At 51.8% G+C, this 25,908-nt stretch overlaps 1 protein-coding gene across 3 annotated transcripts in view; it reads right to left on the reverse strand.

Moving 5' to 3' along the window:
* The window catches only part of JAKMIP1 (janus kinase and microtubule interacting protein 1), a 178,349-nt gene that overhangs the window by 81,469 nt on the left and 70,972 nt on the right, over positions 1-25,908 (reverse strand). For all 3 annotated transcript variants that reach the window (XM_030801077.1, XM_030801078.1, XM_030801079.1), the window contains exons 2-3: positions 7,883-8,158; positions 663-1,157 (exon numbers count right to left, since the gene is read on the reverse strand). In XM_030801077.1, the coding sequence (XP_030656937.1) occupies positions 663-1,157; positions 7,883-8,011 (624 nt within the window). In that variant the 5' untranslated portion in view covers positions 8,012-8,158. The remainder of the gene's footprint in view (positions 1-662; positions 1,158-7,882; positions 8,159-25,908) is intronic.

Raw genomic sequence — 25,908 nt, forward strand, 5'->3', positions numbered from 1 at the left:
AGGACCTCCTGTGCAGCAAGCTGGCCTAGGTGGGGCTCCTCTGGTTTCCATTCTTTCATGCCCACTCTGAGATGGCAAAAAGTCCTACTCGTCTCTCTTAGGACATCCAATCTTCAGCCCACACCCAGAATCCACAAATGCCCCAAGGGAAGAAAGCAGCTGGCAATTAGGCCGCCTAGGCAGGGCTCTTTCCCCTTCCCTTTGGAATTTTAGTTCATCCACACTCCACAGCTTCCACAGATCTCCAGTATCTTTCAAAACAGGACTGTTTGCAATTTATATTTTTCCCTTGCTGTTGCAGCCAGTTGGCCGGCCTGCCCTGACCTGCGGCATCTTACCTGGAGATGGACGTCTGCTCATGGTTGTTGAAGTAAATGAATCAATAAATGCCCGGCACTTAGATATGCTATCACGATGCATTTGCAACAACCCTCGCTAGTCTCCATTAAGCTCCTTTGACAAATGGGGAAACTGTTCTCTGAGCCGATTGCCTGCAGCCCCAAAGCCTCCTTACCACACCTAAGACGGCAGGGACGTTGCTGGGGCCCCAGTGCTTTGAACAACGCCCGCAGCACAGCAGGTCCTCGGAGCTCCGCATTTCCCCCATGCGTGCAGGGAGGGAAGGCTGCGTGCCCACGGGCGGGGGAGGGGGCGACACGTACCAGCCTGCGGATGTCGCGCTCGCACTCGCGCTTAATGCGGTGCACCTCGTCTTGGTGTGCCTGGTAGGCGGCACGCAGGTCGGCTGCCTTGGTCTTGTCAGCCTGCATGCAGTTACTGAGCGCCTCCTCTGCCTGCTTGCGCGCTGCCTTGAGCTCCAGGATCTCCTGCTGCAGCCGCAGGCGCTCTCCATCGAAGGCCCTGCGCGCCTCCTCGCGCGCCTCGGTCAGCAGCGCCGTCTTGACCTTGTCGGCCGCGCCGTCGCGCAGCACGTTCAGCGTGGCCTGCAGTCGCTGCAGCTCGCCCTCCTTGATCTTGGCGGTGCGCGCCGCCTCCTGCTCGTGCTGCCGGATAAGCCCCTCGCGCAGCGCCTGCAGCTCCTTGGTCTTCTCCTCATGCAGCTTGGCCTTGAGCTCCGAAATGTAGGCCGTGTGCCGTCGCTGCTCCTGCTCGCGCTCCAGCTTCGCCTCCTGCAGCCGCTCGCGCAGTTTGCCCACCTGCAGCCAGAGCGGCGAGAGAGCCGGTCAGGGTCAGGGTCAGGGTCAGGATCAGGGCCACAGCTGGCGGAGCTGGCCACAGCCTCCCCACGCCCAAGACACCCACCTGGGCCCACGTTCCCATGGATTCCCCCTTCGGCAATGCCCTGCAGGCCTGACCCTCCTGCCAGCCCCACTTAGAATCTCTCCTGCTAGTTCCCTGAGATTTTCCCTGGGGGTGGAAACCCCCTGAGGATGTTGGAGAGGCATTCAAGCCTTTGGCATCTCTTCCAGGTTGTAGATTGAGACAATTGCTCAATCACAAAACACACCCTGCAGAAATCATCACCAAGACCCAAAAGATTGTAAACCAGAAATATATTTCCAGGGCCCCATGCACGGACTCTGGAGTTGGAGAAGACAGACCAGGCTTCTAAGTCTTGGGGGGCAGTGAGCAGGGGGCACCATTCTTGTTGAGCGGGGTCCCTAGCTGGGCTGGGGGCTCCAATGCATCACCCACATTGCCACATTAACCCCTCACGGTCTTGGGAAGGAGGTAGCAAGCTCCCTCTCTTTCTCCCTCTCTCTCTCTCTTCCTCTCTCTCTCCTCTGTTTTATCATGAGGCAGCCAAGGATCAGAGATGGTCTGGTGACCTGCCCAGGGTGAGGGATGAGGACCCTGTGCTGCCAGCCGACCCACCCTGCCTTGAGCCTATTCATTTTATGAGCAAACAATTCAAAACATTACTTATAAAACGTCCCAAGGGAGTGTGTTCTTAAAACACTTCAAAATGCTTGCTTTAACCTTTTTGTTTCAAATATCACTCGACACACATTCCACAGGAATGCTTGACAAGCCCTTATTTCCTGAAATCTTCCCCTCTCTGAAGACCTGAAATGAATTGCCTCTGATGGACAAGCTGCTTCCAGGGAAAATGGCAACGTTTTTCCCCAGACCACACTGTTGATAGCATAGTAACATGTTAAAATTAATTTTAGGTGAGAAGTTGTACAATGGCACCTGAGTATTGATAAATCCTTACTTACGACAGCAGATAAAGAAGCAAATAAAACCAACCCAGGCAAACACACAAGATCAACATCTCCTTTCACCAGATACTCACAATTATAGGAAAGAAGCCAGGAGACCAGCCTATGCTCTGTCCACCTTACCCTGGGGGCAGCAATCAGCATCTTTTCCTAGTGGATTTAGTAGCAGGACGCCAGAACTTTAAGTATTTAACATAATTGTCCCGGTTATGGACAAAATGTTTTTGACTGTTCTCCCTCCTGCGAGGCAACACTGTCTTAAGTCCCTGGTTAATGCCGACAGCCACCTGGGGTCAGCAGGGTCAGATCCAATGAGATCCTAATCTGCTTTGATGAGCTGTGTTTCCCCAGGCAAATCTCTCTACCTCTATGGTGGTTGATGTTGTGGGTCGACTTGGCTGGGCCACAATGCCCAGTCGTTTGGTTAAGCACCAGTCCAGATGTGGCTGTGAAGGTATATTTTATGAGATTAACATTTACATCAGTAGACTCTGGGTGAAGCACAGTGCCTTCCACAATGTAGGTGGGCCTCATCCAATCAGCCGAAGGCTTTAAGAGAAGACCAAGGTCCCCCGAGGAAGAAGGAACTCTGCCTCCAGACTGCACTGGGACTCAAAGCTGCAAGATCAACCCTTGCCTGAATCTCCAGCCTGCTGGTCTGCCCTACACATTTCAGGTTTGCCAGCCTCACAATTGCATAAGCTGATTCCTTAAAACTAACAAACAACCTCTCACTCTGTGGTGTGTGTGTGTGCGTGTGTGTGTGTGTGTGACAACCTATTGTTTCTGTTTCTCTGAAGAACCTGACCACACAATCTTCCAGAGCTTCAGTTTCCTCTGCTAGGAAACAGGGATGTCAACAGCTGCCCCTCAAAGGCCCGTTGGGAGGAGGAAGATGAGGTGACTGTGGGTGGGTGAATGGAAGTCTGTTGTTATCGTGGTTCTGACTTTGTGCATCAGGTGTGGGCAGCCTCGTGTGAGAGACACAGGTAGAAAGGGGGTGAGGAACATGGAAGGGTGGGCAGAGGCCTGTGCAGGGCAGCCCGGGGGGTCTAGGGGCTGCTTCCTGGGAAGGGCAGAGGTGCTGCTGAGGCTGGTGATCCAGGTGTGTAGGGCAGGGATGGTGACAGAGAGACAGGGGCCTGGGGACAGGGCCCTGTTGGGTCCCTCCAGCTCTGCCCAAAGCTGCTGAGGGCCAAGCCCAGGTGACATGACCTATGCCACAGAAGCAGCAGAGTGAGGCTGGGGTGACCCCTGATGGGCACAGAGCACTCCCTCCCACCACCACTCCATCCGGCTGAGCAGGCCAAAAAGAGCCACCCAGCACTTCACCTCCAGCTGCCTCCAAGCTACCCCAAGTGTAGAGGCACCCACACCAGCCGCTCCTCAGCATTTGGACTCTAAATGCAGTCATAACACAAAGGCCAAGACAGGGAGCATGCCCTGGGGGTGTGGGGGCTGGTGTGGAGAAATTATCTGAACCACCGGCACCACCCCCACTTGCCATTCCCACTCAGAGAGTGAGTCAGATTCGTCCCTTTCCATCCCCATCCCCATTCAATCCAGCAACGCTGGCTCTCCATGCCCAGGCCTGGCCACTTCCCCACTTCCCCCTTGCCCAAGCCACCTGCAGCAGCCCTTCCCACCACACCCTCCATGCTCAAAGCCCTCCAAATCTCATGGGTACCAGTTAACTACTCTGAAACCATCATACATGTATAGTGTTGAACAAGAAAGTGATGGCAGGTGGGGAAGCCACGTTTCCCACTTGGAGTGAGAGGTTACAGACAAGCAAGAGGAGGCTGAAGTGAGCCATGTGGCAGTGGGTGCGTCTTGGGACATCTATAAGAACTCATGTTTGACTTTGTATGGATATAGATGTCATATATGGAAATAGTTACAGGCATGTGTACATATGCAGGTCAGTACACGCATATATTTCCTTGTTCTGGCAGCTGAGAGGGCCTAGAAACAATGACACCGCAGCAGTGATGGGCACGCCTGGTGCCCAGATCTTTGTTTCTAATGCCATTCTCCAACAAAAGGAACCAGGACCCCTTAGAGAAATTGCTGGGTCTAGGGCTGGGGGTAGGAAATATACAAGATGAGCCTGGGGCATCTTTTTTTTTTTTTTTTGAGTCGGAGTCTCGCTCTGCCCCCCAGGCTGGAGTGCAGTGGCACGATCTTGGCTCACTGCAAGCTCTGCCTCCCAGGTTCACGCCATTCTCCTGCCTCAGCTTCTCGAGTAGCTGGGACTACAGGCGCCCGCCACCGCGCCCGGCTAATTTTTTTATATTTTTAGTACAGATGGGTTTTCACCATGTTAGCCAGGATGGTCTCGATCTGCTGACCTCATGATCCGCCCTCCTCGGCCTCCCAAAGTGCTGGGATTACAGGCATGAGCCACTGCGGAGCCTGGGGCATCTTATAATGCCAGAAAGTAACCCCCAGAAAACTGCCCCTGTGAAGCCTTGGGTTCTGCTTGTCCCTGCACTATTTTCTAAAACCTCTGATGCAATGTGCCCAGGGCTGCTATATTGCCGGCTTCCTGTGAGCCTCTGTACCCATCTGACCTGAGGACAGGGGCTGTCTCTGAGTTACTTCCAAACACTTCTCACTCAGCCCAGGCATGGAGCATGCGTGCCAGGGGCTTGCAGATGAACAGACAGACACGTTTATCACCCTCCCTCATCCTACAGTGTTCAACAGGGATGCTTTGCTAAAATACCAGCACTTTAAATGGGACATTGACAGTGATTGTGAGATCACGTCAAAGTAACACTTCAATGCAATTGTAAAGTTTGCATTTATGTTTTTTGTGCCGGTCAATAAGCACGTTGCTGAATTCTCAGAGAATTGAAATTCTCCCAGCAGCCAGATGGGTAAAGTCAACCTGAAGGGGCCACAGGGATGGCTGGATTGAGAAAATAAGCAGCCAGCGTGCATCCAAGTGGAAATTGCCACACGTCCGAGAGGCAGGGAGGCAGCCTGGTAACGGGGAGGCCCAGCCTGGGGTCTGCATGGGCCTGGCTTTCAACCCAGCAATACCACCTACTGTGCTGGCCTCGTGTGTGGGGCTAAACTGTGTCCCCCTGAAATTCATATGTTGAAGTCCGAACCCCCAGGACCTCAGGATGTGATTGCATTTGGAGATAGAGCCTAATGAGGTCATTAGGGTGGGCCCTAATCCAAGTTGCCTGGAGTCTTTGTAAGAAGAGCAAATACAGACACGGACACACACAGGAGAAAGCCACGTGAAGACACAGGGAGAGGGCGGCCATCTGCAAGCCAAGGAGGGAGGCTTCAGAAGGAGCCAATCCTGACACCTGGATCTGTGGCTGCCAGCCTCCAGGACTGCGAGACAGCAAACGTCTGTTGTGTAACCTGCCCCATCTGTGGGACTTGATTACTGCAGCCCTGGCAAGCTAACACACCTGGGCAAGTCCCCACCCTCTCCAGCCCTTGGCTTGCTCACCTGTAACACGGGGGAAGCCACACCTGACCTCTCAGGTCACTGCCAGGGTCATGACACCCTCTAAAGCACCTGGTGCTATCTGCACAGTAGGCATGTACATGTCACCCTGATGGTCATGTGAGAGTATGACAGGCAGCACCCAGGCCCTGTGTGTCACTGTCTTATTCATTCCTCAAACAACCCAGGAGGCAGACACCTTAGAGGTCCCCATCTACTGATGGGAAAACTGAGGCGGGGGTTACACAGCTTCTAAGACCTCAGGCAGGGGTGGCGGTGGAGAGGGGATGGAGCCCAGGCAGCGTGATGTGAGTGAGCAGCTTTCCCTGTCACCACAGCTGCTGTGGCTACGTCCAGATACAAGCTGCCAGCCCTTACACCCCCAGCCAGTCAGCCCCAGCCCCAGCCCCAGAGGTGACCTGGCCTCTTGACCTGGCTAAAGGGTGAACAGGTCATCATCACCAGCATCCATGTCTAAAAGAGGCTGGATGCACTCGGCCTGGAATCTTGAACACCTAGGGATGGAGACAGGTGCATCTGTGCCCAAGTTCCAGAAGCCCAGTCCCCTGGTCTAGAACTCAGCCTTTGCTCTGTGCGGCCATCCTGAGCTGGGGTTGGAGCCAGATCCCAGGCCCCAGCCCCGTCCCCACCTGGAAGCTGGATCTGGCCCAGCACTCCATCGGCGGCCTGAGTCCCAGCTCAACAAGACAGGGACACCTGCTGCAATCCCCCAAGCAGCCTCCACCCATCACTCCAGGTACTACAGCAGGAGCCAGAGGGCACCTTCAGGGCTTCAGGTAGACCTTCAACTGCTCGCGCCACCCAGGAGCAAGCCTGCATCTCCGTCCCCTTTCTGTGCTCAGCCTGGCTGGCAGCTCCTCTCTCGGCTCACAGAGCCCTGGGCTTGCTCTACCCTCAAGCCCACCCAAGTCAGAACCAGGCCACCAAACAGGACTGCAGCTGTGCCTGGGCACCAGATGTTGATGGGGCTTTTTATTGCATCCATTAATCAGATCCTCATGACCATCTTAATCCAGACAGCTATTATTACACCATAATAGCTGGTGTCAGATGAGAAGTCAGAGGTTTTGGAGACTTTTAGTCACCTGGCCAAGATCATGAGACCAGTTAGGGGACAAGCTGAGGTTTGACGCCAGGTCTGCCTAGAAAGCCTGTGCTCCTCCCGTCTGTGACAGCCCGTGCTTTAATTACACTCCCAGCACCCAACCAGGCACTGTCCTGACCAGCTCCAAAGCTCAAATCTGCTTTAGGAGAGAGGAAAGTAGCTCACACCCGAGAGCCAGGCTCTGTTCCAACCTCTTTACCTAGCAGAGCCCTGAGTCCAGACCACAGCCCCACCACATCTAGGAAAACACATATATGGCTTAGAAGACCTCAAGGCAGCATAAACCAAAAATAAACTTTGAAGCCTCCTGACCATCTGAACGGATCCCTCGTCTCCACCAAGGGTCTTCCAAAGTTAACCTGAAAAGCTAGTTCAGGCCATGATGGGAAGCGGGGAAGTGGGACATACCTCACTATGCCCTCCTCCCTTTTGGAATTTAGGAAAAGCTGGTACCGCCATGACCCTGCTGAATTAAACTAAACTTAGCCTGAGGATGCCTTCATGCATGAGTTCCTGTATAATGAACTGCAACCTAACTTAGCAGGCAAACTAACCGAAAACCTGACTTGGGAGCATTTTTAAACAAATAGCCGAGGCTCAGCCAATCACAGCAGCTGAGCATGAGTAAATCACAGGTGAGCCACGGATCAAGGGTCAAGCTGTAACCGGTCAAGTAGCCTCAGCACCTCTTCTGTTTTCTGTCCCCATAATGAATGCTGTCTGACCACATGCAGGTTTCTCTGAACGTGTTCTGTGCTGGGGACTGCCCCGTCCTCAAATCGTTCTTTGCTCAGTTAATCTCTGCTAAACTGAACTTGTCAAACATTTTTCTTCTGACAACCCCCATCTTGCAGGTAAGAGAAATCAAAGAATGGGGTGTTCAGTGGCTTGTTGAAGGTCACAGCAAGCACTGGTGGGGCCCAGACTCCTGCCCAGCAGTCTCTGTACTACAAAGGGACAGACAGCAGGGCAGAGAGGTGAAGTGGCCCCCCTCGGCCCCCCTTCTGGAACAGGCTCTCCACACACATGCCTCAGGGGCAACACTGCCCAAAGGGACATTTGCAGCCCAGCCGCTGCTGAGCTGGCGCCAGCCCCCACCTTGCTCTTTTCCTGCTGGAACTCGATCTGAATGCTGGTCAGCTTGGCCCGCAGCTCCTCGTTGGCCATCTGCACCGCGTCCGCCTCCATCTCGGGCTTCTCGCCCTTGCTCCGGCCTTTCTTCGACATGCTTCCCCTTGGGTCAGAGTGCTGAGATCCTGCGGTTCACACCCGTTCACGCACGCCAGCCAGCAGGCGTGGCTACCAGCTCCACCGTGCTAACCAGTCGCGCGGGACTCAGCTCGCCCTCCGAGGAAACCACCATCACTTGGGATCCTGAAGGAAGGAGGGAAACTGAGTTAGTAGAGAGAGAAGGGTGGGGAGCTGGTGTCCCTCCCTCGGGCACCCTGGGCCAGGCACCTGCCTCATCTGGAGCATGACCTGCCACTCCCAGACTGACTTACAGCCTTCCCGATGGGGGCTGCAGCAGAATCGCTTGGAGGTTAAGGCGTGGAGTCCTGGGCCCACCCCTAGAGAATCTGATTTGCATTTCTAATAAGCTCCCAGGTGAGGCTCCCAGGTGACCACACCTGGAGTAGCTTCAGTCCATCCTGCTCCTATCAGGATGGGACCAGCCCATCTCAGCAGCCTGCAGACCATGGTCTGCCAACATCAGTGAGCCTGTGTCTCCCAAGGTGCTTCTTCCAAAAAGCAGGGCCCTGGGCCTCATCCAGAGCTCGACGCATGAGGAGCATGGTGGGCCAGGGAATCTGCATTTCCATCCACAATCCCGGCAATTCTGGAGCAGGGTGTGAAGACCACACTTAGAGAAATGGACTTTTCGATTTCAGAGGTTAGTGGTTTCCATCCCTACTAGGTAGGTGATGTCACCCAGTGTTACAGATGAGGAAACTGAGACACACAGAGGTTGACTGCTGGTGATGTCACTCAACTACTGAGAGAGGAAACAGTATGAACCTGATCAAGGTCCACAGCTGGAAGCGGGTGAGCCAGGACTGAGCCTAATCACCGCCCCAAGCTGCCTCGGAAAGCCCGCCTCTGCTCTCCCTTCCCTTCACCACGTCTCCTTCTCATTTTCTATCTGACAAACTGTAATTGACTTAGTTCTTATCTATGTCCCCTAAATGAGGACGGGTTCCCAGTAAGCAGGGCCTGGGCCTGCTCTGCCCCTTCTGTGTCCTCCATGCCTAGAACAGAGGGCAGCAGGTAAGATGCATTCTATCAGGATCCGCCAAGTGCATGAATGAATGAGTGAGTGAGCAACAGCAGGAGAGTCATGAGGTACCCATCAGGTGCCAGGGCCCGTGACAGGAGCTGGGAATCCTGTCCTATCATCCTTGGAACACCTGGTGAGAGAGGATTTTACTAGGCCCATTTTAGAGATGAGGAAATGAAGGCACAGAGAGGTGAAGTCAGCTACCTAAATCCACACGGTCAGTGAGTCGTGGCATTGGGATTAGATCACGTAGGGAATGAATGCAGAGCGAGGAGGGAACACTCCGGTGTTGAGGAATGCTAACTTGGGAGCTTGGGCAGATGAGACAAAATTGGCAAGGAAGGCCAGGAACAGGACGGAAGGAGAGAAAGCCCCGGGGAGGCTGCAGAAGATCGTGTGTCTAGAAGAAGGACGGCTCCAATAGCGGGCAGCCCCAAAGAGGTCAAGGTGAGGACCTGAAGCTGGACATTGGATTTGGCCTCCTGGAGTCCATGTGACCTCAGCCTGTGGACAGGAGATGCAGGAAGTACCGGACAGGGGTGCCCAGGAATGGTCTGGGGTGGGGTCTCCACACCGCCAGTGCATCCAGCAAGTTGCAGATGCTCAGTGGCCATGAACTGAAGTCAGGCGGGACCTGCTAGCCCTGGGGCCCTGGGACATCCCTCCGAGCTACAAAATCTGGGAGGCAGTGATGGAGGCCGGCTGCCTTCCTCCTGAACAGGAGAGAGTGGTGTTTCTCAACACACCATGAAGGATTATTCTGGGCTAATCAACATCACTGCTGATCGATTCCAGAAAGGTACATTCTGTCTTCAGATAAGTATGAACTCCATTTGCCTTGATCTGACTTAGAGCTTGATACATAATTCATTCCTCGCCTCCGCTGACGTGCCGCTTTTATAACCACAGCAGTTCTCAGAAGTCAGCCTTCGAGTCTGAAGTGCACCTCCCCATACCCTGATGGGCAGGAAGACACACAAAATACAACACCAGAAAAGGAAGCTTGCTCCTTTTTACTCCTTTCTGTGGCCACTTCTAGGAATGTGCTTTAAGGAAATACCAGAGATACAGCCTCTGATAGAAACACTTGGATGTCCATCCCAAAAACACAACACTCAGCCAGAAAGGATCGATCAAGTAAATGACGTCTAAGCCCCGACAGAAAAGTCCACATGGGGACAAGGTCAGTACCACAAAGAGTGAAAAAGGTGAAATAAAAAAACAGGCCGGGTGCGGTGGCTCACATCCCAGCACTTTGGGAGGCCGAGGTGGGCAGACCACCTGAGGTCAGGAGTTTGAGACCGGCCTGGCCAACATGATGAAACTGCTTCTCTACTAAAAATACAAAAAATTAGCAGGGCGTGGTGGTGTGCGCCTGTAATTCCAGTTACTCAGGAGGCTGAGACAGGAGAAGTGCTTGAACCTGGGAGGCAGAAGTTGCAGTGAGCCAAGATCGTGCCATTGCACCCCAGCCTGGGAGACTCCATCTCAAAATAAATAAATAAATACACAAAAATAAAAAACAAATACAACTTATAGTTTCAATTTTCTGCTATATATATAGTTGCTCATTATTTTCACTCAGTCACAAATATGTGTTGAGCACCTGCAAGGTGCCAGCCCTGCACCCTGGGGATACAGTGGAAAGGACATGGCAGCCATGCCCCCAGGATGCTGACAGGGACCACCTGGGGGATGCAACTATAGGTGATATCTATTCTCTTCTTTAGACTCTTCTAGGTAAGTACAATTTTCTACTTCAATGACTGCTTTTAAGAGGAAACAGTGCAGTTTTTTTGTTTTGTTTTGTTTTGTTTTATAAGAAAGGCAAGAAAAATATCTGCAATTAGCCAGGAAGGACACCACTAAAAAGCTGAAGAGAAAGCAAAAGGACCACATCCACAGGAGCGGCCCACAGGCCTCGCAGGCAGGATGGGGCAGCTGCAAGTCTGCCAATTCTTTGGGCTGCCGGTGGCGGAAAGGGCTGCCCTGCCCCGTGTGTCGACTGTCAGCTCCTCTGGGTCAGAACCTTAGCTCCCACCTTTGTGCACCCCACCCTGTGCCCAGCCCAAAGTCCAAGCTCCATCCAATTCCAGGATGAATAAATCTCCATGGGCTGATGCCAAGCCTGGTACTCTCAACACCCCATGCCAGACCCTGCCAGGCCGGGCCACAGTGAGTGTGGAGATGAATGGAGTGCAGGAGGGGAGGATGTCCAAAGTTCTGGGCCAAGTCAACCTCGGAGCTCAGGGTGGGCCTCAGCAGCCGGCCTCTGTGCCACGGACACACTGTTGATAGTCCTGACGCTCACAGTGCCACACAGCATCACTGTGATTAGCCCCTCCGGCTGCGGGCTGCACAAAGGTCTCCTCGGCAGGAGCAACAGCAGGGAACTCTCCTGCTGAGCTTAACTTGGTGTCTGCTGCGCCCAGGATTTTCACTCTGAGCCTGCTGCCCATCAAGCAGGAGATGGCACAGCCCACTGTTGAGGAAGGGGCACGGCACTGGCTCAGCGCCTCAGGCTGGAGGGTGACAGCCCAGGACACACAGGAGGTGGAGTCCTCAGAGAAGGCTCCTTCCTCAAGGCACAGGGAGCCCCCGCTGCTGACCCTGGACCTCGTCTGGCATAGAGGCTAAGGTTGGCGAATATTCATCTCCCTTAAACCAGTCCTGTTGGCCCCAGAACTGAAATATCTCTGCAGCCCACCCATCTCTGACATCACATGTCCCCTGTCCCAGCCTCCATGTCGTTTGTGCCTTGGCAGTGCGGGTGCCCTTTAATTGCCCACAGGAAATTAATATACTGGGCATGCAGGAGGACCAGACAAGGTCCCGGCCATCACAGAACTATCTAGTCAGGAAGACCACTATGGAAATGAATACAGAAAACAATGATGGCTTGTGGTAGGTGCTGGAAAGAACAAGTCTACAGGGCACTGTGATACACAGCTATCAAATATCACCGGTCACGGGCAGGCGGTGGGAAGGGAAAATTGCCAGACCACGTGGGGGTTCTACACCAAGCACAGAGTCAAGACCAGCTACGTATTTGCAGCCCAGTGCAAAATGAAAACGTGAGGTTCCTTGTTTAAAATTATTAAGACTTGCATGACGGCAACAGCAGAGCATTAAGCCAAGAGCCAGGCCCTCTGAGTGTAGGCCCTGCAGGACAGCACAGCTCGTGTGCCCGTGAAGCTGGCCCTGGACAGAGTTCAAGCCCTGCCCTGAGCATGCTGGGAAGCCATTAGCAGGGTGTGACTCGGATTTCCATTTCGCTGAAGTGCACATGGTAATAGCTCTACCCCACTGGTGGTGGCGAGGGTGAAATGGGTCCCTGCCTGTCACACAGGAAGCACTGCAGAGGCTCTGCGACTATCATCCTGCTGTTTAAAGGGCACCCGGGCTGCTGAGACACAGACAAATGACATGGAGACTGGGACCAGGGACGTGGTGTCAGAGATGGGTGGGCTGCAGGGATATTTCAGTTCTGGAGCCAACAGGACTGGTTCGCAGAAGGTGGATATTCACCAACCTTGACCTATATGCCAGGCTCTTGGCCTGACCCCACAGCCTTCCACAATGCCCACCACCAACATCTGCCCATGCACTGGGGGCAGGGCCTTGTCTGGCCTTCTCAGGCCTGCTGAAAAATTTCCTCCCTTCATTAAAGCACAGCTTCGTCGTGACAACATTGTAGAGGCAAGCAGAAGGGCTGGGACACTGGACTGAGGCCACAGGAGGCAAGGGCAGAGCTCTGGTTGGCCAACATGGGCGAGCTTCTGGCTGATGAGGGCTGAGGCGGGCTGAATTGTGGCCCCCAAAAAGATACGATCACATCCTGCTCCCCAGAACCTGCAGATGTGCCCTTATTAGGAAAAAGGGTCTTTGAAGATGTAACGAAGTTAAAGATCTCAAGAAGAAATCATCCTGCAGTAGGATAAAGTCTAAATCCATTGACAAGAGTCCTTCTAGGAGATGCGCAGAGAAGACACACAGAGAAGCCCACGCGAAGCCAGGGAAGAGATCGGAGCGCTGCAGCCACACCAGGGAAGCCCAGGACAGCCGACAGCCACCCAAAGCTGGAGGGGGGAAGGACTGACAGCTATTTTTAAGGGAATTCGACCCTGCCAGCATCGTGATTTGGGACTTCTGACCTCTAGAACTGCGAGAGTAAATTTCTGTTTACCACCCAGTTTGTGGTCATGCTTTATAGAGGCCACAAGAAATTAATATACCAGGCAAGCAGGGAAAAACCACTCCTGGGGCCGGGAACGATGGCTCACGCCTGTAATCCCAGCACTTTGGGAGGCCGAGGCGGGTGGATCACCTGAGGTCAGGAGTTCGAGACTAGCCTGACCCAACATGGAGAAACCCCCTCTCTGCTAAATATACAAATTAGCTGGGCGTGGTGGTGCATGGCTGTAATCTCAACTACTTGGGAGGCTGAGCCAGGAGAATCGCTTGAACCCGGGAGGCAGAGGTTGCAGTGAGCCGAGATCACGCCATTGCACTCCAGCCTGGGCAACAAGAGTGAAACTTGGTCTCAAAAACAAACAAACAACAACAACAAAAAACCACTCCTGGGACACACTCAGCACTTTGTTTAATGCCCGAAGGCAACCAGCTCCTCAGAACATGAGTCTGAATAAACCTTGCTTTGCCCCTCTCCACGGTGTGTGTAATATCATCAAGAAACCACAACGCCTCCCTGCTGAACAGCTCACATCCCTCTACAGTCACAACTCACAACCTACAAGGTGAGATTAGAAGGGACCTTTGCCTCCAAGGTGCAGATGAAAAAGTAAGGCTCAGAAGGCAGAAGTGAGTTGCCCAAGATTGTTGGATGACCCGGTGGCTGGCGTGGGATTTCCAGCTCAGGTCTCCTGCCTCCAGCCCCGCATGGCCTGACAGTTTTACAGCAGGATTCAAATAACACAGGCACAAAAAGAAAATTAGCTCCTTCAAGACAACTCAAGTTCAAATAATATCTGACAAGCAGAAATTCCAGCCCATCACCAAGAGGTCTTTGTAACACTTCCTGCAAACTTCACCAAAAATTACATGGAGATCCCAGGGGTCTCCCTGGAGAAAATAAGAATGGGGTAGGTTGGTAGAATCAAATCCTTTCTGTGGACAGAAAACAATTTATCCTAAAGAATCTAGCCATACTTTTTTTTTTTTTTTTTAACAAACGTTCATTACTTAATGAGTCCTTAGGAAAAAAATCTCTCTCTGAGTAAGTACGTGACTTTGGTTTAAATATCTAAATCCAAATTGATTGTGCTGACTTAAAAAGCTACTACCATATTCCTACCCCAGGCACAGTAATATGCTTCCTGAAATTTATTCTAAGGAAGTAATTCCCGAAAGGAAAGAGCAATCTGCCTAAAGATGTTGCGAGTAGCATAATTTGAATTGTTGATGGCAATGGAAAACTGGAAATAACCTCAGGACCCAAAAGTTATTGATGGCCGAACGAGCAAAGGCACATCAGCTAACTCAGAAACAGCCCAGGCAGAGACAGGGAGGGAGGCCCACGGACAACAGTGGCATGTGAGCCCTGCCGGGCAGCACCTGGAGAGATGGGGAATGTGCTTCTCATCAGTTCACATCCCGCGATTTTCAGTTTCGCTTTAAACCCAGTGATGGTGGCCGTGCTGTTTATGCAATCAACAAAATAATGAAAGAGATGGTACTGGGTTCTCTTTTGAGCAGAACTGAAATAACAGAGTGAAGCGCACACCCCAGGCAAGCTTCAGCTCCTTCCATGAGTCCCTTATGGCCCAAGTGGAGACTCAGAGGCTGTCAGAGTCCCCACTCCGCAGAGTTGCTGGAGGCTAAGTGCCTTCAGGTTTGGGCATTTCTTGGCACACTTCCTGGCACAAAGCAATGCTCAAAAAATGGCAGCAGGCCGGGCACAGTGGCTCACACCTGTAATCCCAGCACTTTGGGAGGCCGAGGCAAGCTGATCACCTGAGATCAGGAGTTCAGGACCAGCCTGGCCAACATGGTGAAAGCCCGTCTCTACTAAAAATACAAAAATTAGCCAGGCATGGTGGTGCGCACCTATAATCTCAGCTACTCGGGAGGCTGAGGCAGGAGAATCGCTTGAATCCGGGAGGCAGAGGTTGCAGTGAGCCAAGATTGCACCACTGAACTCCAGCCTGGCCGACAGAGCCAGACCTTGTCTAAAAAAAAAAAAAATAGCAGCAGCTTCATCTTCATCATCATGATCATTCTCATTGGCATGTGCTGCCAGATTTACCAACAATGTCCATAGCTTGACCCAGGATTTTTCCTATGACTCTATCAACAGTGGGCTGTGTAAGGAGCAAGGGCGTCAAATGGTCCTCAGTGTTCAGGCCCGGAACAAACAACGTGACTGTTTGGAGGCCAATACTCTCTTGCCTTCAACTTCCCTCTCACCTTCCGAAGAATGGTGCCAGGCATCAGGAGAGCAAAAGTTGGAAGCAACCTAAATGTCCCGCCATAGGGAATTCCTTGTACTAGTAAATCCCGTGATGGGTATGCAGTGGAGAAGTGTACACCATCACAGACATGTGGCCTGCCCCCGGACCTAGCAGGGAGCACACAGCAAACGTGCAGGAAGTCACTGGAGTGAGCCCTCGGCACACGCCATCTACTCCAGTGATCGCAAGGCGGCTCCAGGGATGTCCAAGAGCATTAAACAGAGGAGCCAGATCTGATTTTTCCAGAGAAAGCTGACATTGATTTTTATGTGAAATTTTCCAATTTGTATACGTTAGAAATGAATTCACGTAAATTTGTTTAAATATTTTTCAGCCCAAACAAAAGCCATCTGTGGACCAGATTTGACCTGCGGGCATCACTCTGCCAACTCTGAGGTTTGCCACCTATTAAATGGAAAAGCAACTTATACAATTGTACATACAGCATACTACAGTGCATACGTATATATAATGTGTATACATAGTGCATATAATATACACTGTATATATGTGCATTTGTAGGCAGGCTTATATTTAAGTGTAGGCACTTAAAATAGCATAGACAGGGCCGGATGCAGTGGCTCACGCCTGTAACCTTAGCACTTTGAGAGGCCGAGGCGGGCGGATCTCTTGATGTCAGAAGTTCAAGACCAGCCTGGTCAAGATAGTGAAACCCCGTCTCTACTAAAAGTACAAAAATTAGCCTGTAATCCCAACTATTCAGAAGGCCGAGGCAGGAGAATCGCTTGAACCTAGGAGGCAGAGTTTGCAATGAGCCAAGATTGAACCACTGCACTCCAGCCTGGGCGACAGAGTGAGACCTGTCTCAAATAATAATAATAATAAAATAGCATAGACAAATATTTACAATCCATTGAGAGTGGACATCTTTGAAAAAGGTAAGGGTACTTGGGTTTTTCCTTCTTTTTGGATTTGATTTTTGCCTGGATACATTTTCTAAAGGGACTACAAAAACTCTGCATTGCATATTTAGCATGAAATCACAAAAGATTCTTGTCTCTAAAAGACGGTGCCGAGATTCAAGGCATGGCAGAGGCCTTATGAAGAAAAATAACATAATGTGATATAAATAGAGGTTAGAGGGAGCAGCTGCTGACCTGAATTCAAGTCCCACACAAGCAAGTGCCGGCTCTAGGATGCGGGAGACGTCAGTTCATATCCCTGAACTGTCATTTAATCAGCTGCAAAGCTGGGAGGACAGCGCCCAGCCCATGTGATGTGGAGGTCAGGGAGGGGGATGTGGAGGGCAAGAGCACGGGCTCAGGAGCCAGAGTGACTGGGTGGATTCTTAGCTCTGCCACTTACCAGCTGTGTGACCTCAGACAGGAGACTTCGCCTCTCTGTGCCTCAATTTCTTGATCAGAAAATGAGGCTAGTAATAATTCCTTCCTCCTAAGGTTGTTTTGGGCATGAAATGATTTCATACTTTTAAGGTATTCAGAACAGGGACCAGACTGTAATAAGGACTCAGTAACAGTTAACAATTATAATGATTTAATTGCAAACTACAAAACCCTTTAAACGAAAGATGTCACTCGTTAACATTCTGATAATTTAGGAAATGCAAAAGGCTCTGTTAGTTTTTCTATTTTCTGCCAATGCTACTAGTTTGCAACATACCCCCAAAAATGCACACCTATCTGGAGGTTGTACAGTCCCATGGAACAGAGCTGTTGCCACTGGCAAAGGAGGCATGGCTTCTGGGGGGCCCAAACCCCTCACCCAGAGCCAGTGCACACCACACAGTAGGCAAAGTCCCCATCCCAGGGACACAGCTTGATTCTCAGGATTTTCACTTAATCCTAGCAGCTGAGCTGTCTGTTCTTCCAGTCCCGGGGCCTAAGGGACACAGGGAACTGGAAGACAGCATTGTGCAAAAGGCGAAGACACAGGCAGGAAAATGAAAGGCAGCAAAGATTTTCTAGAAAGCAAAGATTTTCCACCATGCCACCACCCCAAAAGAGAGAGAGGAGATTAAAATAAAGTCTTTTAATACTTAAAAAGAAGAAGCCTCAGGCCGGGCATGGTGGCTCAAGCCTGTAATCCCAGCACCCTGAGAGCCCAAGGCAGGAGGATGGTTGAGCCCAGGAGTTCAAGACCAGTTTGGGCAACAGAGGAAAACCCTGTCTCTATGAAAAAATTAAAAAGTTAGCTGGATGTGGTGGTGCAAGCCTGTAGTCCTAGCTACCCAGGAGACTGAGGTGGGAGGAGCACCTGAGCCTAGGAATTCAAAACTGCAGTGAGCTATGGTGGCACCACTGCGCTCCAGCCTGGGCGACAGAGCAGTGACACCCTGTCCCTAAAACACACAAAGAAGAAAAGGCCTGGGAAGTCTAGGAAATTAACTTTCTTAGGAGACCTCATTTTCCAATTACAGGAAATTAACAAGGTGCTTGCTGTCCCTTTTTATACTGATGCAAAATAGTTAGAGGGAGTTTTAAATGAAACTTCCATAAGGCGTAGTCAATAATGTCAACCAAGTCAGGTTTTCCTAACACATACTCTGGGCTTGGAGGTGACCCGGAGAGGAGCAGGAATGAGGAGCAGGACCCAGAATGAGGAGCAGGAGGCTTAGTCACTTGCCCCAGCTCTGCCACCATCCCCTCCATGGCCCTGGCCCGGCTGTGTTCTCTCCACGCAGGACTCTCCATCCATAACGGGGGTGGGCCGTGCAGATGGCACCACGTGGAACGAGGGCTGGTGACCGTTGCTCATCCTAGAGAGGGCCACCTGTGGCCAGGGCTCCCAAGCCCTGTGTCCCATCACTGATGCCAGGAGGTCACAGTTGGTGGGTCTCATCAACATAGAAATGATGACAGAGCAGCCACCTGCACCAGCACATTCAGGGAGCACTTGGTGACCTGGACCCAGTTCCATGCTTAAGCGTGGCATCTTAATCCGCGAATGGGCCTCAGGCTTCCCCAGCCCTCAACATCCAGCCACCAAGAGCTGTCCCCTATCACCAGTTCTCAGAGGTGTCCCCTACTGCCACTGCCCCAGCCAGCCCTCATCCTTGCCTGTCTACATTCATGTGACACAGTGGCCTCCCCTGGTCTAGGCCTACATGCCAATCCATCGAGGCTCTAGGGCCATGGGGAGTGACCCTCCCCACCGTTCACTGCTGATGCCCTGTCGGGGAAAATGTGTCCATGGCTACAGCAGCCAGGCCCTGCACTGCACCCTGCTCCTTGCTCCAGCCTGGGCCACGCCTGCTGTCCCCTGCAGGCCTCTGCATGTGCCCTTCTCTAGCTCACAGGCCACCTGGGATCACCTCCTAACTGTCCCCAGTACTTGGCTTGGGCCACACCTCTTTTGGGCAAACCTCTTCTGCAAGGTTGGGCGTCCCTGAGGCCCAAGCCTGACTCTAGGCCACCATCGGGTGACCATCTATCTCCAGGACTATGAGGTCAGCTGGGTTGAGAGTGCCACAGGAGACAGACCCATTTTACAGATGAGAAAACTGAGGCCTAACAGGTCAGGGGCTGTAGGTCACAGAGGGAGTAGGAGAGGAGAACCTGCCTCTTCCCCACCAGTGGTCAGCCAGGCTATGGTCAAAGGCCATAGGGCGGGCACCACTCCACATAGGCACCACAGTCCCCAGCCCCAGCTCTCTGAGGTGCCCTCAGCTCCCACTTCCCTGGGCAATTATGTCATCAGCACTGCAGCAGCCGGAGCACCCCCGCCTGGGCTGGCTGACCCCTCACCCAGGACCCTCCCATCCCAAGGGCAAAGACCCTCAAGCCCCTCCTCGCAGACAGGGCCACACAGTCCCACCAAGCTGGGACATAGGCCACTCGATGCCACTCTTCCAGCTCCATCTATGGCCACAGTGACCCACAATGTCTGGAATTCCTGTTTTGGGTCAGGTTGTTCATTCTTCACCCAACAAACACCTAAGAGTCCCTCATGTGTACGGGAAGGGGTGATTCTGTGCATGTTACACACACAATCATGCATGTACCATACAGAAACACACACACACACCATACACACCATGCAGAAACACACACACACCATACACACCATGCAGAAACACACACACACACCATACAGCAACACACACACCATACACACCATGCAGAAACACACACACACCATACACACCATGCAGAAACACACACACACACCATACACACCATGCAGAAACACACACACACCATACACACCATGCAGAAACACACACACACCGTACACACCATGCAGAAACACACACACACCATACACACCCTGCAGAAACACACACACACCATACAGAAACACACACACACACCATACACACCCTGCAGAAACACACACACCATACACACCCTGCAGAAAACACACACACCATACAAAAAAAAAAAAAAAAAAAAAAAAAAAAAAAAACACCATACACACCATGCAGAAACACACACACACCATACACACCATGCAGAAACACACACACACCATACACACCATGCAGAAACACACACACACCATACACACCATGCAGAAACACACACACACCATACACACCATGCAGAAACACACACACACCATACACACCATGCAGAAACACACACACACCATACACACCATGCAGAAACACACACACACCATACACACCATGCAAAACACACACACACCATACACACCATGCAGAAACACACACACACACCATACACACCATGCAGAAACACACACACACCATACACACATGCAGAAACACACACACACCATACAGAAACACACACACACCATACACACCATGCAGAAACACACACACACCATACACACCATGCAGAAACACACACACACCATACACACCATGCAGAAACACACACACACCATACACACCATGCAGAAACACACACACACCATACACACCATGCAGAAACACACACACACCATACACACCATGCAGAAACACACACACACCATACACACCATGCAGAAACACACACACACCATAAACACACACACACACATACACACCATGCAGAAACACACACACACCATACAGAAACACACACACACCATACACACCATGCAGAAACACACACACACCATACAGAAACACACACACACAAATACACACCATGCAGAAACACACACACCATACAAAACACACACACACCATACACACCATGCAGAAACACACACACACCATACACACCATGCAGAACACACACACACCATACAGAAACACACACACACACAAATACACACCATGCAGAAACACACACACACCATACACACCATGCAGAAACACACACACACCATACACACCATGCAGAAACACACACACACCATACACACCATGCAGAAACACACACACACACCATACACACCATGCAGAAACACACACACACCATACACACCATACAGAAACACACACACACAAATACACACCATGCAGAAACACACACACACCATACACACCATACAGAAACACACACACACAAATACACACCATGCAGAAACACACACACACCATACACACCATGCAGAAACACACACACACCATACACACCATGCAGAAACACACACACACCATACACACCATGCAGAAACACACACACACACCATACACACCATGCAGAAACACATACACACCATACAGAAACACACACACACACAAATACACACCATGCAGAAACACACACACACCATACACACCATGCAGAAACACACACACACCATACACACCATGCAGAAACACACACACACCATACACACCATGCAGAAACACACACACACCATACACACCCTGCAGAAACACACACACACATGCAGAAACACACACACACCATACAGAAACACACACACACATGCAGAAACACACACACACCATACAGAAACACACACACAAACACACACCATGCAGAAACACATGCACACACCATACACACCATGCAGAAACACATGCACACACTATACAGAAACACACACACCATACATACCATGCAGAAACACATACACACCATACAGCAACACACACACAAACACACACGATACAGAAACACACACACACAAACACACACCTTACAGAAACACACACACAAACACACACCATGCAGAAACACACACACACACACCATGCAGAAACACACACACACAAACACATACCATGCAGAAACACACGACACACGCCCCCACCCCCACACATACCCATACATACACCACTCACAAGCATGCCCACACCATACAGAAACACATGCACACACACACACCAGGCAGAAACACAACACATGCGCCGCCCCACACCCATACATACACCACTCACAAGCGCACGCACACACACACCATACAGAAACACAACCCATGCACCACACTGCACCACACAGACATGACATACGCATCATACAGAAACCCATACCACATAGGCCACACACACACCACAGATACACACCACACACAAATATACCCATCATATACAAACATACACCCCATACAACACACACACACCACACCATACACAATCACACACATCATACAGAAACCCATACCACATAGGCCACACACACACACACACACACACACACACAGAAGACACACCCCCATACCACACCCAGCAGCACAGAGTTGGTGGCTCCGAGCAGGGCAGGCTCCCCAGCAATCCCCGGCCAAGGATGTCATTCTCTTTCTTCTGGGGGAGAATGGGCTGGGGGGCTTCAGAGCCTGGCATGTCGCCTGGCCAGCGAGCCCCGTCCACCTCACTACGCGCTGCCCACCCTGCCCACCTGACCCATCTGAGCCACAGCAAGCCGGAGGGCAGGCAGGGCATAGGCTGTTCCCCCAATTTAGAGATGAGAAAACTGAGGCTCAGAGCCACAAGCATGGCACACCCCACACACTGAAAACTCACACCATAGGGTTTGCTGAAAAGCTGGCCATTCTGGAAGGAAAGATGGGAAGCAGAGGAGACGGGAGATACTGTGCCAGGGGAAGCCTGTGCCTGAGGGAGCAAGAAGGGGCACAGGCTGGGCCCAGAAGGGGAGGATCGGTTGTCAGCCTCGGGCTCCCTGGCAATGGCTTGGTGGGACCTCGCTGGCACCTCGGTGAGGCCCAAATGGGGCAACAGCTGTGGCCCAAACAGGGCAAGAGCTGTGACAGGACTTGGCAGGCTGGGAGGAGGCCTGGAACTGTGGCCCCGCACCGTGTGAAGAGAAACAATGCGAAGGAACACAAGGCCAGTGCACACCTGGGAAGGCCCCACAGGCCACGTCCCCCCTTCACTCCTGTGGGATTCCCTCCTTGATCCCCTTTCCCCAACACGCGGTCCCCCAGCCTCTCTCGAAAGTCCTTCCAGTGACAGGAGTCCCCCCTCTGGCTCACCCTTGGCAGCTCTCACTTCAGAAAGCATTTCTCATTTCGAACCAAAAAGAAGCAAACAAAAACCGATGCCCGTCTAACCTCTGCCCTTAGCTCCTCCGGGCACTCGGAAGCCCCCAAAATGTGTCCACTCCCCCTCCTGCACACAAGAGCCCTTTAGAGATAGGGAAGTTCCCATCCCACTGCCCCCATCACTGGGTAACACCTGCTATTTATCAGGCGCCCCATCTGCCTTTCACAGGACAATCTCATTTGACCCCCACAACAGTGCCCTGTAAAGGCTGTGATGCCAAGATTACCACCACCTCCACCTGCGGGTGAAGACTCTGGGGCCCGAGACAGAAACTGGCCACAGCGATGTGGTTAGAAAAGGGCTTTAGAGCCAGACAGACATGGATTCACCTCCTAGGTGGGTCACTCGGGGTCTAGGGTCAGTTCTCTGAGTTGTCTGGGCCTCAGTTTCCCCATCTGTGAAAGGAGGATCTCTCACTGCATCCAGGCTCCTGGACTATCAGAGTCCCACGAGTGGTGGCTCTCCATGGAGTCAGGGCAAGGGAAGTGTCCCCACAGGTGTGTTCTCCAAACGGGTGGACAGAAGGCCACCTGCTTCCGTAGCTGGGGCCCAGGGGCTGCAAGCAGTGAATGAGCTCAGAAGGGACCAGGAGCAGGGAGGGAGGGAAGGGGACTCTTTATTGGCACAAGGTCCAAGCCCATGGCCTGGGAAATTTGTCCCCACAACAGGAGACCCAGCTGGTCTTCAATGTGCTTCTTCAAGTGGAAAAAAAATGAATAGATCCATTGTCTGCCTGACAAAGCCCCAGGCCGGGTGAGCAAACACGGGAGCCACGTGCCTCCTCCGTCCATTCCCTCCGGGGCTCGCTCCCCACGTGCACTGCCCAAGTCCCATGCTCCATCTGCCAAGTCCTCTCTAGAGTCCTTCTGGTGCCCCCAGCCTTGCCACCTGCAGCTGGCTGACCTCACAGGCCTTCGGGGTCTCCCTGCCCCTCCTCCTCCTAGCCACCCCCCCAGGGCCACCAGAAGGCACCACCCACAGCAAGCATCAGCCACACCCCACCCCTGCACAGAGATAAAACAGCAGTAACAGGAACCCACCTGTGGCAGCCCACTGCCCAGAACCCCTACACCCAGGGGGTGGCTCGCCCAGCCCCTGGCCATCTCACCTGGGCGTCGGGTCCACTTGCAACCTTCAGAGCTCCTTCCACACCATCAGGTTTAGTTGAGTCTCCAGTACCAGGCAAGGTGCCTTGCCCTGAGCAGGTGTCAGTACCCCTGGGAGCCCTCTTTGGATGCCTGCTGGATGATGAAGACATCACATACCCCACTTTCACTCTCGCCCTGTGGGGTGTCTTCACATCTACAGAGTTCAGGCAGGAGGACACACGCCATCCAGCCATCAAGGGACACAGGTTTCCTGATTCCTTGATAAAAACAGTCCCCCCTTCTGCAGTCAAGTACAACTGGACAAGAGCTGGCACATGTGTGGTCAGATGCTGGGCGTGGCCCCACCCCATGCCAGCCAGGAACCACTGATATTTAAATATGGCCTTTGGCTAAATGGTAAGGTACTGACCATCAAGGGTCCTTGGCCTTGCTCTTGGATAAACAAAGCCATGAGTGTTTGATCTCTATAATCTACAAGGTTTGAGATCACATTGAAGTCGACTGGTTAAACACATCACCCCATTATCTGTTGGCACAAGTTTGTGCCATGTCTCCTGAAAGCCAGGTGCCATGCTGGTACGGGGACCAGGATACCAAGCAGGACCCACCATGCCCTGCCCTCATGATGCTGATGGCCATTCCTGCTGAAAGCTCATTCGTCCAGACCCCCACTCAGCTGCTGTTCTCAATATTTCCCTACACAGATAAGGAGGAAACCATCCCTCTGCATTTGGTAAATATGACCAAAGAGGTTATGATGAGATTTCTCCATGGAGCACCACTCCTGTCCCTAAAAAAGTATTCTGAGGTCAAAACACCCTTCCTGTTTCTGGCAGCCTCGATTGCCACCATCACCTGTCACTGTCCCCCAGTCAAAGAATCATCACGTTCACCTCTGCTGTGGAGGACTGCAGGAGACACAGCAACAGCTGAACACCGCAACGACCCTGCCCTTAACAGCCTCCTTCTCCTGGTCCTAACAAGTCCATCTTGATATGTCCCCAGTGAAGCCAAGTTCAGGAGGAGAGGCCTCTCTAAATTTGGAAGACTCTGGAACACCTCTGGCCTCATGGTCAGAGACTCACAGAGCCCAGGTCCAAGCTCATCATGCCAACCCCAAAAAGATCAGAGAAACTTCCATTTACGGCAATACTCTGCACTTACCTGCCCCAGGCCACTTTGGCAAAGTCCTGCCCAATGAAGTGGGGGACTCTATACAAGAGGAAGGGAGGCAGGGGAAGAAGGAGGGAGGGAGGACGCAATGAGAATTGAATCAAACTTTTAGTTTCTGGTCTGTCACATAAGGAGCTTAGAAGCATGACTCCCATCTAAATAAGGCAAGTTAAACAGAATGCAAATCAAGAACTTTTCTTGGATCCATCAGACAACTGAGGTCATAGGACAAACTACTGCTCTAGCATTTGGAGAGGCAGACAGGCAGATACACAGAATCACAACGTACCACAGCAACAACCTCCACAGGAACCAGTTTAGGTTCCTTTTACCAAATGCATCATGTCTGGCTCTCAACAAAAACCGTTCCAAGGCATACTAAAAGGCAAAAAAGAGAGCCCAAACATTGGAAGCAGACATGGGAGAGAAGCTGGAATGATCAGACTGGAACTTTAAGAGAACTATGATTAATATGCCAAGGATTCTAATGGAAAGAGCAGACAACATGCAAAACCAGATGGGCAATGTAAGCAGAGACAAAAATTCTAAAAAAAGGATAAAAAGGAAAAGCTAGAAATAAAAAGCACTGTGACAGAAATGAAGAATGCCTTTCACGGGCTCATTAGTAGACTGAACACAGCTGAAGGAAGAATCAGTGGGCTTCAACATACGTCAATAGAATATTTCCTAACTGGAAAGCAATGAAA

The sequence above is a fragment of the Nomascus leucogenys genome, chromosome 20 (genome assembly GCF_006542625.1).
Source record: "Nomascus leucogenys isolate Asia chromosome 20, Asia_NLE_v1, whole genome shotgun sequence".
NCBI classification, from domain to species: Eukaryota; Metazoa; Chordata; class Mammalia; order Primates; family Hylobatidae; genus Nomascus; species Nomascus leucogenys.